The following is a 17,566-nucleotide window of genomic DNA, read 5'->3' as shown; positions in this document are numbered from 1 at the left end:
AGCTCACAGATTTAATATATATATATATTTTTTTTTTTTAACTGTGTGCATATTTTTTAGACATGACTTCTTTCTTCAGATGGAAAATCAGAAAGCAAAGTTTGTGTATGACAAAAGTGTTGTGATAGCTGTAAGCCTGAAGGTGAGCTTCTTTCAGACCATTTAATAGGCTGCAGAGTTTTTCACCTCACAGAGTAGATTCAACTCAGAGTGCTTTGAACTACTGAGGTAGTAATAAAAATAAAAAAAAGCCAGTCTGGCACAATATACTACCTTCAGTGGAAAACACCAACACAAGCATTTAGCTGCATTATTTTGCTGGAACAGAATCATTAATATATTTGTTGGCATGATCAAGTGAACCTGAGGCGGAGATTAGGAGGGCATGGTCCTGAATAATTCCTCACAAAGAGGTCAAAAGTACTATCCTGCTCCCTGGTGTCCATAACACCGGCCTAGGAGAGTGTCAGATGAAATGTTTGCTGACAGAAGAGAGAAGGGGGAGAGCTGACTGAGCTTACTGGGCCTCAGAGCCAGGATTAGCCTCTTTGCCCTTGTCTGAGCAAGGCATGAGCAAGCAAGACAGCAGAAACATTGCAGGGCCGAAAGTGGGAGTGGACGTGATGCATACAGCAAGAAGTGGGGAATCAAAGACGTAGGCCCTTGTAAAAATGGGTCTTGGATAGAGAGAGAGGGGAAGAAAGACAGAAGCACTTTTCAAAGCAGTGATTGTTCAGAAGAAGCAGACCTGCAGGCCATGGTCATGCCCTCTTTGTGTGGGAGAATTCATGTGTTCAGAACGCACCATGTACATCCATCTGTAAAAGTTCAGCTTTTACTTCTCTGACCATCAGCGGGACCAGTAGTGCTCAGAGACAAAAGATAAGAACACCATGACATTAAGAAATGGCTTTTCACTGACTGCTAAGTTCCTGCAAAGGCTAAACAGTGTTCAGTGGCTGGAGACATGACTGTGTTTAAAATTTAGATGGCATTTTTAAAATTTGTACACTGGATCTTAATAAAGGGAAATTACTTTCATGTCTCACCAGTTCCAGACAGTGTTGTGCAAGCACATTTATACCCCTTCAAGTTTTAAAAAAAATATATTTATCTCACAACATTTAGTGTATTTAAATAGGATATATATCTATACCAAGACTCCAGTGCATAACTGTGAAGCGGGAGGGGAGAAGGGCATGCTTTTCAAAACTTTTTTTGAAATAAAAATCACGGAACTGTGGCATGTGAAGATATTAATTCCCTTTTTTGATCTCTCTAATTAAAATTCAGAGCATACAACATACCCATGGTTACTGTTAAGGACCTGCAGAGATTCGTAACTCGGGCATGGCGAACTCACATCATGACGACTCTTAGTCATGCTCTTTACAAACCTGAACAGGGAACAGGGAAAGAAAATGCCACTGTTGAATGGAAGCCGTGAGGAATCCTAGTTACAGTTTGCTACAAGCAGTGTATGCAGCAAAGATAATATGGAAGCCAGTCAGATGAACCTAAATTCAACTCTTTTTAACCTACATGCAAAACAGGTGAATCAAATGTCCTAACCAAATCAACCTGTTCTTTTGAACGTGGTACTAACATCATCATTTGATGGGATGCTTTTCACCAGCAGAGGTAGAGTAGTATGCCAGAGCTGATGGGAAGATGGATGATGCTAAACACAGGGCAGTACAGGAAGAAAACCTGAGAGACTTTAGACTGGGGTGAAAGTTCACCTTCCAAAATTACGACAGTACTTAACATGGAACAAAAGAATCAATGAAGTTTCTTTGAGGTAAACTTGAAAATTCATGTTCTCAAAAATCTTCCATCCAGTCTGATTGAGCTCCTTTTATTTTACAGAGAAAAGGCAGAGATGTCATTTTCTACATGTGTGGTGTTGATGGAAACAAATTCCATAAGACCTGCAACTGTGATTGTTGCAAAAATTACTGATTCAGAAGGCCTGAGTATATGTGCCACATTTTTAGATTTCTGTAAATAAATAAATACAATAAAGATTTAAAAACAACGTACTGTATAGGGCAGTTGCCAAGAGATAACTCCTGTGGGTTAAGTTTCTGAAAGGAATTCAAATGTATTGCATTGCGGTATGTTGACAATATGAGCTGATGACATGGGTGGGTTTATCCAAATATCATCCAGCTTTGTGTTATTTAGTTCGCTTAAATATAATCTTTTTTTGAAAATTATGTGATTATTTTGTATTTTTGTAAATTATTTAACTCAGTGGGGGACACTGCGTTCCCACAAACACACAAAGGCAGTGTTATTTGTTTCAAAGTGTCTGCTTCTTAACAGTGGGGGTTATAATTATTGGGAGTTTCGATTTCCCGCTCCCCTGTTTATTGATGTAATTATATCGACGTAACATTTAGGAGCTAAGTAAAATCCTCTGTTTGATATTGTCCTTGATCATATTAAAGATTATTTCTACATTATCACTTTGAGGATTAAAAACACAAGCCTGAGCCTGGAGCCAAAGCAACTGGGCTACTTTTTTTTCCCTTGTGTACTGACCTCCACTGGATTCCTTTGAGATATTGACTTGAAAAGAGCCTCTAAATGCTTATCAACAGCAACAAGTTGTGCTTAACAGCAGGGGTGGAACATGCTCAAGAATGCTGAGGTGTTTTTTTTTGTTTTTTTTTTCTTAAATTAAGAGCTTACATGCTGCAGTCCTTTAGCAGTCTCATCATGTAAAGGGAAAGGACTGTCAAGATTAGCAGGGTGTGTTCATGTGATAAGAAAAGCGGCCACGACATGAAATTTTAACACAAAGAGAAGATTGGTGTTTTAGTCTCTTAATCCGTGGAAACCTGGTTAGCTTGCTGGGATTTTTTTTTGTCAGTATTCAGACATTTGCCTTTTGAAAAGCTATTTGTTTTTTCAGGTGAGCCAAATGACACACACTCATGGATAAATCTAGCAATCAGTCAGCGTTGATGTGCAGCAGCAAGAGGTTTTGTTTTTTTTTCTTCTTTTTATCCTTTTTTTCTGGTTTCACTCTGCTGTCTTTGGAAGATAACAGCAGGCAGCAGTTCTCATAAGAAAGACACAGTGTTGTTTTTGTGCTCTGTTAACTGATTGAGATAGGAAACCTTGGGAAAAAAATGAAATCACATCCTTTGGACCAAGAATGAAAGGCTGATATAGGGTGCGTGTCTATAAGCTCAACCTACCAACTGATGAGTCAGCTGTGGGACACGTGAGAGTAAAAAAAATGTTTGAAATTGAAAGTAGTAACTGATTCGTTCGAGCAACACACTGCCTTTACAAGCTCATTACCATACTTACTCTCACCACCAGAATACTGAGCTTAACCTACTCAAGCTATGCTCCGATCTTAAGTGGGCATTTCCAAAGTGCAAGAGTGATAAATCGATAGGAACACTCACTGAAGTTATTATTTGGAAAATTGTTGATTTCTCAACAATCCCCAATTAGGGGTGTCACACTACATTCAACTCCAAAGGCAAGAATATGACAATATTTCCACAAGAAGTGAGATTAGAACAGATTCAAGCGTTTTTTTTTTTTGTTCTTTTTTTTTTGTTTTTGTTTGTTTTCCATGTATGGAGACCTCAGTCTTCTGCACTGTAGTCTTGGGTTTGAGTCCCTACCTGTTGACCTTTGTTACATGCCCCTCTCACAACCAACTTTCCTTTTGCTTCATGATCAAATAAAGGCCACTATAGGTGACAAACGACCATAAAAAAATATTAATGTTTTTACAAGTAGAATAAAAACTATTCTTTATTCTTTTGACTCCATCTAAAGCAGTGTTTTGCAGAATGTGTTTGTAGTATGGATTTATTGGATGTCTCCATGGAGCCTCTTTGGAGGGTTTCTGTTCCACTGGGATAACAACACTGGGGCAGACACAGAACTTATATCCTTCTATATCTCTTCTGGCCTTTGAACACCTCGACATCCACCGGAATGTGCTGCAGAAAGCAGATAAGCAGGAGGCAAAGGAAAGATGTTTGCTCAGTGCAGAACAATCAAGTATAGATTTGATCAGTCTAGATGTTTATATGAGCAAGTGATGGTCAAACCAAGTATAATTTCCTAAAAAGGAAAAACTGCTTTGCCCTACTAATTAAGTGCCAATATAGACAGCTGCAAAGCGACTGTTAATTTATAATAAAAGTTGATTAATACAAACTCTTTAACTCATTATTAAGGAAAAAGGGAGTTTAACTTTGGAAATTGTGATTCTGAAACCTGTGCAAATATTGGTTTGTACTAAGAGAGAGAAAAAAAAACTGAGACAAAGGTATGATAGATAAATAAAATATAAAACATTAAAATAAGGGAAAGCCTGAAAATCAAAGAAAGGTTTTATGACATGTCTGGTGGATTGTATTCCCTTAATGCGTTTCTGATCAATGACCGACTGTAATTAATACGAAGGGACAAGGATGAAATATTTATTAGACTCCCAGCATCATGTTTTCATTTTTTATTTTGCTTTGTCCCAGTCTTTTTTTTTTCTTTTGGTCTTGCTAATTTGTCACATCAATAGTCACAAATTAAGAAAAAGTAATTGCTTTGAAATCTTTAAACCATTGAAAAAAAGTGTCTTTCTTCTTTTAAGAAAATTATTGTTTAATAGGAACAACCAAAATGAGTCTGTTTAACTGTGTTGCCATTTTCTGCGTATGATGGATATTGCGTTGGTTCGTGGATCTGATAAATTACACTCTGCTTTTTTTAGGTTTTCCCTTCTTTTGCTCCACTTTTCTTTTTCTTTTTTTCTTACCAGAAGCTGGTAAATTATGACAGCATTCTTCTTCATGCTGTTGCTGCATGGCATACAAACTAGAATTGCTGTATCATTTACCATGAAACTTGATAGATTTGCAGGATGCCAGAAGCCTACGAATGCTTTCCCCTGGAATTGAAGGAAGCTCTATATTGTAATTTCTCCTATAAAAGCCTACTCTGCTTTACAGTGCATTTATAAGGCATAGACAGTAAAATGTACAGAGTGATTATTTTGATCACAGGGCCTGTTTGAGTGAAACTGCCCGTTTGCTTCTTGCTTACACTGCGACTCCATTACCTATTGATTTTTCCCCCTCAGAAATGCCCAGCAAGGTCAGAGAATCCTTTGATGTCCTCAGCTGTCTCCACTCCTTCTCGCTTTCTATTATCTCGTTCCTCTGCTCTCCGTGCCTTCTTTCTTGTTAGTCTCTTCTCCCAGGCCTTCTCCACACTCTGTCAATCATGCACCATGACCGAGCTTACCTGTATCGAAAGTTATTCTGTTCTTGGAGGAACCAAGGAAGGAAAGAAAAGGGCGGATGTGCATGTGTGTGTGTGTGTGTCTCGGGGCAAGGCTGTAGGGGTTGGAGGGTAAAGAGGTGAATAAGTGAACGCAGCAGAGCACAGGATCCTGAATACAAACCAGATATTAATCCTGAAGCCACAGGGGTAATGAAAGCAAACAACAATATTATATGTGTTTAAATATATGTTTTTACTTTCACCAAGATTATGTAAAGACTAATTTTCATTTCCAACATACAACACTTTGTTTTACCTTTCAGAGTGTGAGAATAGTAAAATTATCTCTCCATTATCTTTCAATAAAGTTGAGTGATTCAAATCTAGAAATGAAACTAATGTATTGCACAAAATTACAAACTTTTTCTGTTAATTTTAGCTTTGTTAGCTTAGAGTTAACAAAATGGCAAAACTGTTTTCTCAGAACTTTAAAATGTTATATAAAAAAAACAGTAAAATAAAGAATTTGCCATCCAAAAATGTTATATTTTGACCTGTCCAATCATCTGGATGACTGCTAATTCCACAGGTGTCCAGCAGACACTCCTCACACCCTCCTTAATGGGGATAAGTCACAAAAGTTTATTTAGAAGGAAGCTGTCTGCTCTCATTGCTGTTTCTAAGCCCATTACTGGAAGGTTTAGGGGAAGGAAAGTGGTTGGTATACAATGCTGTACAAGCAACTGGGGTTACTGCTGTCTCCAGAGTATTGAGATTAATGTCCCAGAACCTGAAAGTAGAACAGGAAGGCACAGAATCCAAGTTGGTCCATTGTTAAGTTTCCACAGTCTGTGATGATTTGGGGAGCCATGTTATCCGCTGATATTGCTCTGTATTTTATCAAGTCCAAAGTCAGCTGCTTTTCCTCCCATCTTTTGGCAAGTTTTACAAAGATAGTGATTTTATTTTCCTATAGAACTTGGTACCCAAACTGCCCCAAGTACCAGTACCTGGTTAGTGACCATTAACAGCAAAATGATTGGACTAAGCTCAATGGAAAATCTATGGATTTCTGACAAGAGGAAGATGAGTGACTCCAGGTCCAATAATGCAGATTAGTTAAAATCAACTATTAAAGAGGTAGATATATTTGTTTTCCAGGCACATAGTGACATTTTATAGCATAATGAAGTAACTGTGCTACCTTCAGTTGTTATAAAAAATGCTGCAGATGTATCGAACTTGACTTACAAGAGAACTGACTTTGCAATTTAACACCTTGTAATTAGCTTCTGTTTCTTTAAGAAGCTCCTGCTCTTTCTGACACTCCGCCTTAAATACGTCATCACAATAACCTCCGTTCTTCATTAACCCTGTAACATTACAAGTAGCTGCTATTTTAATTTGAATGGTGTAATAAACTAACTTCTTCTAATGCCTCGATAAACACCTGTACAGTATAGTGTTTTTATTTATGTGGGATATAAATATAAATACCAAACAAAAGCTGTGGATTTTGTCTTAAAGTTGTTTCAGTCAAAGAAGCTTAGAGGCATTTTCAGTAGCAAGCCGTAAAACAGAGAGACAATGGACAGGCTTATCTGTTTGTTTCTCTGCCTCTATGTTTGCATGTGTGTGTGTGTGTGTGCGTGCGCGTGCGTGTGTGTGTGTGCACGTGCATGCGGGTGTGTGTCCACCAACGGTGTGCTTTATTGTGAAACTGCCATGCTTTTCTGTTAGTGATAGTCTTTCCTCAAGGAACGAGCTCAACTGCTAACCTCATTCGTTTTCATTTGTGCTGCTTAGCTGAACATTGGAGCAAAGTTTGGAAGCAGTCCAACACTCTGTCTGATTTTTGTAAACAACTTCTAAAAAAACAGGGTGAGCGAAATGGAGGAATATTTGGCATCAGTAAAGCAGAAACTGCACAAAGGTTTATGAGCAAGGTGGAACAGAACTGATTGTCGGTAATATCAGGGTAGACAGCAGTGTTTACATCCAAAGTTCAGGACTATTGAACCAGTAAACTTTCATAGAATAAAAGTCAAAAGCTAATAAGTTTTTATCTTTGGCATGTCTTCTACCCTCTGCTTTCTCCATGTAATTAATTTTTTAACTTCCTGCTCTCAAAACTCCTTGGCTCAGGTTATAAATGGCTAAAAAGCCACAAAATACAGCTAAGCACATTAAGTTTATCCTTCCGATGGGCTCTGCGTCTCCCACCCACAGCTTTCCACTCATGAGTTTGCCCTTCGTTTGACTTTTGAGCTAATTTGAAGCGCAAACATTGACTGAGATGAATCGTAGCCAGCAGTTAAAGCGGTAATGAGGATTCAGATGAGGGAGGAAGTGACTGACGAAGCTTCTTGCAGAAAACACTTCTTTTAGCAAAGCTCGCAGAGCACCAAAAATAGAGAGAGACAAACTTGTGTGAAAGCAAAGTAGAAACTTTCAATCTTAGCTGACAAGTACACAATGAAATTCTCAGGAAAAAAAAAAAACATTGAAATACAGCAGATGTTATATAAATGCAGATAGAGAATAAAAAATGATGTTTATTTTTATTTTTTTTGCTAAATTAATTTTTACCTCAGTCTTCTGCAGCGGCGAGTATTTTTATTATCATTATTTTATTTTGGCTTCTTCTACAGCCCTGAAGCTTGTCTATTTTTCTTCCTTTGGCTCTAATGAATGTGATACAGCATGCAAAATGTGATTTGGCTGAGCAGAGCTTCCGCCATCCAGGTAAACAAAGACTCCCTAGATAACATACACATAGATTGGTTGCTATCCGGTCTTCCTCCTGCATCCAGCGGATTACGTTTCATCCCAGGGATGCACGCTCCAAAACCAATGCGGTTGTTATGCGTCCTCTCCCCTCACCCTGATATACCCGGCTTGAAAGAGCTCATAAATCAGTCTGCCAAAGTATATTGTGCAGGGAAAAATGTGTGCCCCTGGCATTTGAGACAACCCTTTGCCAGCCTATGAGAAGGCCAGTTCCACCCTTTGTGTTCAGTACAGAAAACAAAGAGAATATACAATACACACAATACTTTGTGGGTTGTTTTCAGATTTATTGGCTGCCAATTAACTTTTTCTGTTTCAACTTTTTTTTTTCTATTTAATAGACATCAGAATACTTTTAATCCTTTCATGTGTTCTTTTATTGTATTATTTCAGTTTTACTTGGGAGTTTTATGAGCTTGACCCATACAAAATAGTGCAAAGTAGTGGATCATATGTGTAATTTTTACAAATAAAGTATAAAATGTTTAGTTGTAGATTGTTACTGTGCCTCTCCTAATTTAATACTTTGTAGAGCCATTTTTTTCTACATCTGCAAGACTTCCGATCTCTGTACCAGTTTCTAGAGACTGAAATCATGCCCTCTATTTGCAAAATAACTCACTCTAAGAATGTACAGTGTTTGCATACAATCGGTTTTTAGGTCTTGTCAAATGTTCTGAGATGAATTTAGGTCTGAACCATGTTGATTTTCACACATTTAGCATGCTGACCAAAAATATTTATTTTTGTTTCTTCTTACTCTTGTTTACTTGGTCTAACAACTTTAAGGCCTTCGCTGAACTGTGGTATTTACACTAAAGTTAAATCACATGCAGGTGGGCTTTATTTGCTCATAAGACGACTTCTGAAGTCAACGGTTTCAATGGAATTTATTTTGGGGCATTGGAGGAAAGGGGATTGATTGCAAATGACTTCCACACTTTTTATTTGTAAAGTTTTGAAAACTATGCATCACTTTACCCCCTACTTTTCAATTATGCACTTTTTTTTGTGTAAATCTTTAAAGTGATTTTATACGTTATGGACCTACCCAAAGCAATAAGATAAAAAATATTTCAACGGTTTTGGATGTGACACGAGGAAAGGTTTTAAAGTTAAACAAATAGGAGTACTTTTTCAAGCTTTTGTACCTGAGGAGAATAACTCCGAAGCAGTTTAACAGCAACCGAAGCAAAGCAAAGCAAAGGAGATGTACGAGATGACTTTGTTTGTAAAAACAGTAGCAGTAGCGTCTTTTATCCATTTTTCTTTTATGTGTTCAGGCCTCAGCAGCCCAGTATTGTTACAGTCAACTTAGCCATATGCTATTATTTCCTGCCCACACGTTTTTGTTTTCTGTTTTTTTTGTTCTTGCTCCCAGGGAAGATCAAGATGAGCTAAAAGCTAGTGGGGTTTGTGCTAAACTGAGTCCAGTGAACATTGATGTTCTGCAGGCTTGTCACTCAAGTCTCAGGCCTGTCCTTGGAGATAAGACCCATGGCCTACTTAGGCTGATCGATGATGGGATCTATGCAAGCACTCTCCCACGCAATTTGCTGTCTTTGTCTTTGCTGGTAACTTGGTTTCACCTATTGGTTCCTGGTGTGCAGAACTATCCTTTTGTGTCATATTTGTTCGAAAGTGAAGGTAAACCTTATGAGAAATATGTGCTGAATAGTAATGTGTCTCTATAACAACACATTTGTTCTGAAGTTTGGACCTTGAATATTATTTATGTTCGGTTCAGAGTTTTCAGTTGGAAATAGAGTATTTGTGCAAATTGCTTTATCGACAAAAAACCTTGAAGAAAACCCAGTTGACTTCTTTGGGTAGTTCCTCCTTTTCTTTATGCATCGTATTTAAAGCTAATACTGTTACAAAATATGATGTAGCACATTGAAAACTGCAGTTGCATCTGCTTATTATGCACAGACTAATCTTTTGTCCCTCTTTGTGACATGTCTCCTGACTCCCTGTGTCCTGACAGCTAAGGTCAAGTCTAAGTGTTCTTCCACATTCTTCGCCTGTGCTAATGGTGTCCACTGCATCATCGGAAGGTTCCGCTGCAATGGCTTCAGCGACTGTCCTGATGGGAGCGACGAGGAGAACTGCAGTGAGTCTCTCACACCGTGGTGTCCAAGCTGAGCAACACTCATATGCTTCCAGGCCACAGTCACAAAACGTTATAGTTTGTTCCAAGATGTACCAGCCTCAGGTCATTACACTTTATGGATGAGAGAGGGCCAAAAATGTGGCTTCCTGGCATGAGATATTTAAATAGTACTCCTGCAAAATCTGAGCAGAGTGTTAGGGTGGTGATAGACACTAGTAATTTTCCAGGAAGGTTTAATTTCACTTTGTGAAGGGAGTTCTGGACCGGATGGCAAGATTGAGTGATGAACTTCATTTGTAATTCCATGTCAGAGATCATTTGGATTTTGTGTAAATGTGAAAAAAAATTACAGCGTATTGGACAGTAAAGTTTATAGGGTTTATTTATTGGACCAGGTCTATGTTTACCAAAATACTACATCACCATTTTGATGTTTTCAATGCATAGCTTCTGACTGTCAACGACGAAGGAATTATTCATTAATTTATTAAACAGGATTGGTTAACCATCAGATATTCCAACTTTTGCAAAAAAAAAAAGGGTCTGTAGGATGTACAAATATGCAGCTATTGTTAAAGCTTGTCATTTGCTGTCATTAATAAAAGCAAAACTCAAGATTTTTGCAACCTTTGACCATTATAATTTGTTTGATTTAATAATTAAAAATATGTCTGTATTCATTTTATTCTGGACTCTCTTTTGACATTCAGTTTTCTTTTGAACATTTATACAAGCTTTCAGGAGATAATAAATATTTATCTTTATCTTATTCTTGCAAACTGTCTGGAATACTTAAGTTTAAACATTGGTGACGTTTCCTTTAAAAACTGCAAAATGTCACATTTTAATTGTGCAAACTGTGTTACTGGTGCGACGTACCATTTGCCTGGCAGCACAATTGAAGAAGCAGATCTCTCTTTTGAAGGACTTTCTACTTAGCTTAAACTTACTACTGCGCATTGTAATAAAACAAAAATATGGCAAGAATTTTACGCACTCTACTGTACACTGGCTTTTAAATTAATGAAAATCAACAAGACAGACTCACTCGTCTTCCAGGAGGTCAAGGTGTCCTCACAGTTGAACACGTTGTGGGGTTGAGGGAATGCTATGTGAGCTGAGCGCAAAACACATTTCCAGGAAGAAACTGTTCTTTTTAGGTTACAGACTTAAATCCAGAGTTGAATCTTTTGAACTGTCAGGTGAAACTTCTGAAGCAGAACAAAGATAAAGTCTTCAGTTAAGAACATTTGAATTTGTAATACTCGTAGTTTCTTGAGGCACTTCCCAGAGGATCACCTTTTCACTTGTCACTTCCAGGTCAAATTAAGACAGGCAAAGAGGAATCTGACAACATTTTGTCATATTAGGGTATGTATCGCTTAATCCTTTAGACATAATAGTTTAAAACTATTATTTAGAAATCTGACCTGTTCTGACAGTAAATTTGCTATAAGGAAGTAAAAACCAAGCATTCATGAACAACTGTATATTTACACATTTCTCATAATGTTTCTCCAATGTCTTTATTCCTTCCCTTCAGTCCTCCTTCATTTTATTTATACTTTTCTGCATATGAATAATGAGACATTGCTAACAAAAGTTACATGAAACCCCGGCTTAGATGTTATTTTTGAGTATAGCAGAAGTCTATAAAAAAATATCCTGGTTAAAAATTAGAAATTTTTGTGCTCTACATTTACTTTTCTGTTAACCTATATTCCTTAAGTATTTCTATATTGTTTTTCTCATGTCCCATATATTAGTAGCATCTTGGATTAACACTTCCAATTCTGTCACCTTTATTTGAAAAAAGTCAAGTCATCTCCACTCGTTTGAATTGCATGACTTCCAATAAAGTTTCTTCTCACAGAACCACTTCACTGCTTTCCCTCTGAGAATCACTTCTATCACTCGCCATTGTCAAAGACAATGTTCTTTGCCTGCAGGGCTCACACTCAACTATCTAATCGTTCCATTTAAAGGAGCTTTGCTCCAAGCTCGCAGCAAATACTGCGTCACAACTGTGTAATTGTGTGAAAATTCTCAGAAGGTGATTATGCCTCCTTTTAAGAAGTAGAACGAAGACAAAAGGGCTGAACACGAGTTAAAAAGGAGTTTGTGGCTCCGAGTGGGATTTGGCATGTTTTTATTCTTTTCTCTGGATTTAGGCTTTTATCAGAACTTACCAATCATATCATGAACAAGTTTATATTTTTTCTTATCATTTACAAAAAGAAAATGCCCTTCAAATATCCTCTTCCATCCATTATCTGAACACGCTTATCCTTTCAAAGTCCCGGGGGGAGAAGGGGGGGAGCCCATCTCCAGTGGTCATCTGGTGAAGCTCAGTTTTATTTTATTTTAGCAGAATGAAATGGTGCAGGTTGGGGAGAAGCTGAAAATAAAACAACTGCAGTTCTGCCTGTAGATTATTTGTTTATATTTAACGTGATTCAGGTCTCTCATAAATTGTTTCCTGTTTTTCAGTTGTAGCCAGTTTGAATAGAAACTTTGTCTCTAAGACCTTCTGTGAGCAAATTGCTGACCTTTGACACTTGTCCTTTCTCAACCACAGCAGGCAACCCCCTAGTGTGCTCAGAGACTCGCTTCAAGTGTCGAAACGGCCGTTGTGTAGACCGAAGCTTTCTCTGCAATGGCCAGGACAACTGTATGGACAACAGTGATGAGGAGCTCTGCCTGACCACAGCAGGTAGGTCTTCAAATCTCCCAAGAAAACATTCATGCACAGGAAATATGAATGCAAATCTTTGTTTTTGTTTTTTTGTTTTTTTTAACAAAACTCGAAATGGAAACTCTACCGTGGCAAAGATAATCAGCCTAAGATTGATGGTTAATGAAGAACTCTGAACTGCAGCAGGAAAAAGGCTGAAACTATTTTCAAGCAATTTGATTTGCCTTTTTCTTCAAACACACTGGTTATGCCTGATTAGGAACATACTGTACCTTGCAAAGCTATTTATAATCCTTAAACCTTTTTTACATTTTGTCATCTTACAACCGCAGACGTAATGGGATTTAGTGTAGAAGCAGAATTAAACTATATGTGGTTTTCAATATTCCTTGCTAGCATCTGGAAGGGTGCCATGCATATGCATTCACGCCCTTGTGCTATGATACCCTTGAAAAAAATGTTGTGTACACAGAAATCTGTATGCAATTTATTCTCTGTGAATATGGCTTTTTTCTAGGGGTCCCAGAGGTTTACTAGAAAACATTTGTAAAAACAAAAGTACCATGAGGACAAATGAGCACTGTGGACAGATCAAGAATAAATCTGAGGAGAAGCAATACACCAAGCTTGTATCTTCCACTGTCTAAAAATAAAAAGTGAAAAACAACTGCAAATTTTGCAGGACAAATATAGACCATTTATTAGAAAAACAGCCAGGAGGCCAGGTTGCCTTTGGGGGAGCTGTTGAGATCTAAAGCTCATGTTGGAAAATCTGTTCACAGGATAAGTCATATTCACTGAACACAGAAATTTGAGCTTTATAGAAAAGTGGAAAAAGGGAAACCATTGGACCAAATGTCTGCAGTTTGCCATAAGTCATATACTGTAAGACAATGGCAAACATAGGAAGGGGCTCTGATCACATAAAACCAATATATGTCATAGTTTCTGTTTCATAGTCAATCTATATTCATTTTTTATAATTCATGAGTGGCAACACTCCAAATGGAAATTGTGATAGTAGGTATATGTGTAACATTCACTCAGGTTGTATTTGACTTAAATATCTTAGGTGGACTTCTGCAGCAGATTGCAAAGTAGATGGCAATAAAGACTCTGTGTAAACTATAGATCCAATGGTTAAATTGAGAAGGTGCTGTTCACTGACATCCAATGTTCCCATCATCTGGATCCCAGTTACATCTTATTGAAAATGTGTCTTACGGTCTGTGTTTCAAAGTAATTAACATCACCTCCATGCAAGGAAAGACATATGCTGCTTTCATTTTGCCCTTTTGTCCATGAAGAACCATCTTCATTTTCCTGGCTCAACTCAAACACACACATATGGTAGTATACACACTGATGGGTAAGATACCTGCTGCTATAGGTAGCCATCCAATTGGCTGGGATCTCCATTTTCTTCTGGCATTAAAAGGAACAGCTGTCGACTACTGTCAACTCTTCAGCTGTACTTTCTGCCAGTAGTCTAACCTTGACATTCATATATCCACAAGCAGCCGAATGTGGAAATAAAAATCGTCCTCCTCCGTCATGGTGAGGCTGTCAGGCTGATTACTAGTAGCTTGTAAATATGTTTTCAAAAAGAACAAAACAGAACATGTCTATTAGGTATCAGCAATCACAGCTAGAAATGTAACATTGTTAATATTCAACTGAAATGTGATAAAAATGCCAAAAAAAAGAACAGTTTCTGATAGTTAGGATATATTGTTGTGACAATAATTAAACAAACAGTAACGTTATGAAGCTAATAAGACATAAGCAAGGCATCCAGCACCATTTAAATTAGGTTTTACTTGCCCTCGCTAATTACTTTAAGACATTTTTTTTTCTCCCTAATATTGGAGTTGTTCAGTTTCCTCTGCCTTTGTGGGAGAGAGACACCCAAAGTGAGTCAATGCCTCATTACCAGCCGATGCTTTTCAGACTCCACAACTCAATACGGAGACGCAAAATGCTGAATGGAGCTTTATTGTGATGAAGGAGTATTGATCAGTATCTGTGTCCACTGCACTCCATTTCCTTATTTACAAGTGAAGAATGAAAACTGCAGCGTATTCTTCAGCTGCAAATCTCCGTACTGTAGCATCCAAAGGAACTGTGAGAGGCATTCCTCTCAGCAAACACTAAAGCTGTCCAGCTTTCTTCAAAGCTACAAAGCTTTGGAGAAACCTTTATGTTACAGGGGCAAAACAAAGCAAATTATCAAAGCAAACACACAATGTTTTATTTATGCTCTGTAATAATGTGTTTTATTAGGTCCTTTGCAAAAAATTTACTCAAGTAGTTTCTACTGAATTCGGCCGAGTTGATCAGACATTTTCGATTTTTGAAACATAATCTCTTTAAATGTCTGCGGCTCATACATGACGCACATTGCAGGTTCTAAATACAATTATGTCACCCACTTTTCAAAACATATCTAGCAATGCAGAAACTTCTCTTCCTTCGAGCAAATTTATTTCAAAGTGTGCAGTAAGACGAGCCTTTGGCAGAACAGTGTCATCTCCAAAATATGGTACATCGCCTTGCCAAACTATCCATAGCCCTTCTTTTTTATTTTTCACATGTTGTCATGCTGCAGCCACAAATGCTTTTGATTAGATTTTGCATAATGGACAAACTCAAAGTAGCAAATAATTTTAATCCAGAATGATGAAATGGTTAAATGGAGGTTTGGGAATTTGGAAGTGTGGTGTGCATTTTTGATCCACTTCGATGTCCCAAAATAAAAATCAGTGCAACGTATTGGATTAATTAGTTACTATAGTTCACCTATGTATGATTTCCTTCTCAAAATAGATACAATAATGCTGTGAAATGAAATATGAAAAGTTAAAGGTGAATTTGTAGCATAGATGCCTACATCTTTACATAACCACCAGAATATTTTTCACGTGGTCTGCCATATTTATTTCATAGTATCAGATTTTTAATAGAGCAGATATGGGTGTTCTTTTGCTACAGCAGTCCCTATCAACCATGGATCTTAATATAGTCTTTGTGTGTGTCTGTGATGTACAGGTGACCTAAATGTACTCCTGCATATTTTTTTGCAGCTGCCTCTGCAGAAGGTGCTGAAAGGTTGCGAGTTTCATATTTTCATGGCCTTTAGAACACATCACAGGAGCCCAATGTTTATTTCTGCTTATATAATTTGTTTCATCCACCACACTCTGTGCTGTGGAGGAAGCAAGGGCTTCGCCACAGTTTGCATTCAAACACTTGCCTCACATTCTGCTCTGACTTTGCCTCTTTCTATAATAAGCACAGACCTGCAGGTGACAGATAAGGCGTACAATATCCGCTCTAAGCCACCTGAGCATACCATCGCCCTAATTTTCGCCTCTGCCTCTCCTCCTCAGTTCAACACTCCCTTCTCTTACTCATAATTACTTACTTCAGTGTCTGTAGGTTTGTTTCCACTGTCTTTGTAGCTTGCAGCATGCTGATGGACACATTGCAGTTTTTTTTGGGAGGGGGTTTATGTATATTTGGTTATACAAATGGTGAAATGGTAGAATCTACATAACCAGAATCTTGCTCCATCAGAACGGTTTGATTAGTGCTACAAGGAGAACCAGAGCTGCTGGCACTGTTTGTTCAATCTGAGGGCCAGCTGTTGATCTTTGACACAAGCGATGGAATTGCAAAGAGCGCTATGCAGCGATTCAGGTTTTTTGTGCAATCATCTCAAAATGAGACGGAGGGTGCGGGATGGGGCCACTGAAATGGATACATGAGATAAAGAAATGGAAAGAGCGCCACAGGAACATAGCACAGTGAACCTGAGATGGAGTCACAAGGAAGCAATGAATAACAATGTGCAGGAAGACAGAGGTAAACAAAAAGAGTCAGGTGATTTGGCAGCGAAAGGCTGGGATTTGGATAGAAGTCAGTAAGGTATACCGATAAGCTGGAGAGGATGAGCGGCGCATCCATCGAGAGCCGAGCCCCGAGGCCCGGTGGTTGTAGCTCTGGAAACAGACATGACATTAAAGCTAGTTTTGCAAAGCTGAGCTTCTCTTTGCTCCTCCCCATCCTTCCAGTCTGTTTACAGAAAGAGAACAAGACAGTCAATCTACGCACCTTATAGAAGCAACCTGTGCTTGCGCTTGAGTGCATGAACTCATGCTGATGCAATCAGACAGACAGAAAATTCAGGTTTCTGTCAGTGGTGTCTGCATATTTACTTGCAAAAAAAAAAAAAGACTCCGAAGGTCATTCCACTGACAACTTTAAAGAACAAAAGTGATGAGCAGGGCTGCAGTGTGCTTTAAAGAACTCCCCTTAGACTGTTTTCAGCATCATAATTGATTCGAAATGCTCACATCAGCACCTCTCATTATGCATTAATTAAGTTGAAGAGACAAACAGAGCCTAATGTGGCGATGAGACTGTGATGGTAATTATGATCACATCTCCTTTAAGTTAAAGAAGCGGCAGTTTTGTCCTGTTTTTGTTGACTGAAGCTTTGAAGAGAGAAACTGTAGCAGTAATGGGAACTTTAAATGATGTGAGACTAAAAACAAAAAAGAGGGCCAAAGGATGATGTGAGGGCTTCAAAAGCTCCCTAGTGGTTTAAGGGGATTTTGACTTTGAAGACTTGGCATGCTTTCTATAGTTATACACATCAAAAGGTTGTTTTGTTTTTATGTTTATTCATATCAAAAGTTTGTGAAGTT

General features: G+C 38.1%; 1 protein-coding gene across 1 annotated transcript in view; it reads left to right on the top strand.

Moving 5' to 3' along the window:
* The window catches only part of ldlrad3 (low density lipoprotein receptor class A domain containing 3), a 98,721-nt gene that overhangs the window by 42,739 nt on the left and 38,416 nt on the right, over positions 1–17,566 (top strand). The window contains exons 3-4 of the mRNA XM_007542288.2: positions 10,037–10,162; positions 12,741–12,875. Coding sequence (XP_007542350.1) covers positions 10,037–10,162; positions 12,741–12,875 — 261 coding nt within the window. The remainder of the gene's footprint in view (positions 1–10,036; positions 10,163–12,740; positions 12,876–17,566) is intronic.

The sequence above is a fragment of the Poecilia formosa genome, unplaced genomic scaffold (assembly GCF_000485575.1).
Source record: "Poecilia formosa unplaced genomic scaffold, Poecilia_formosa-5.1.2 Scaffold675, whole genome shotgun sequence".
Taxonomy (NCBI): domain Eukaryota; kingdom Metazoa; phylum Chordata; class Actinopteri; order Cyprinodontiformes; family Poeciliidae; genus Poecilia; species Poecilia formosa.
Note: the sequence above shows the minus strand (reverse complement) of the source record. Positions and strands in the feature narration are given on the sequence as shown.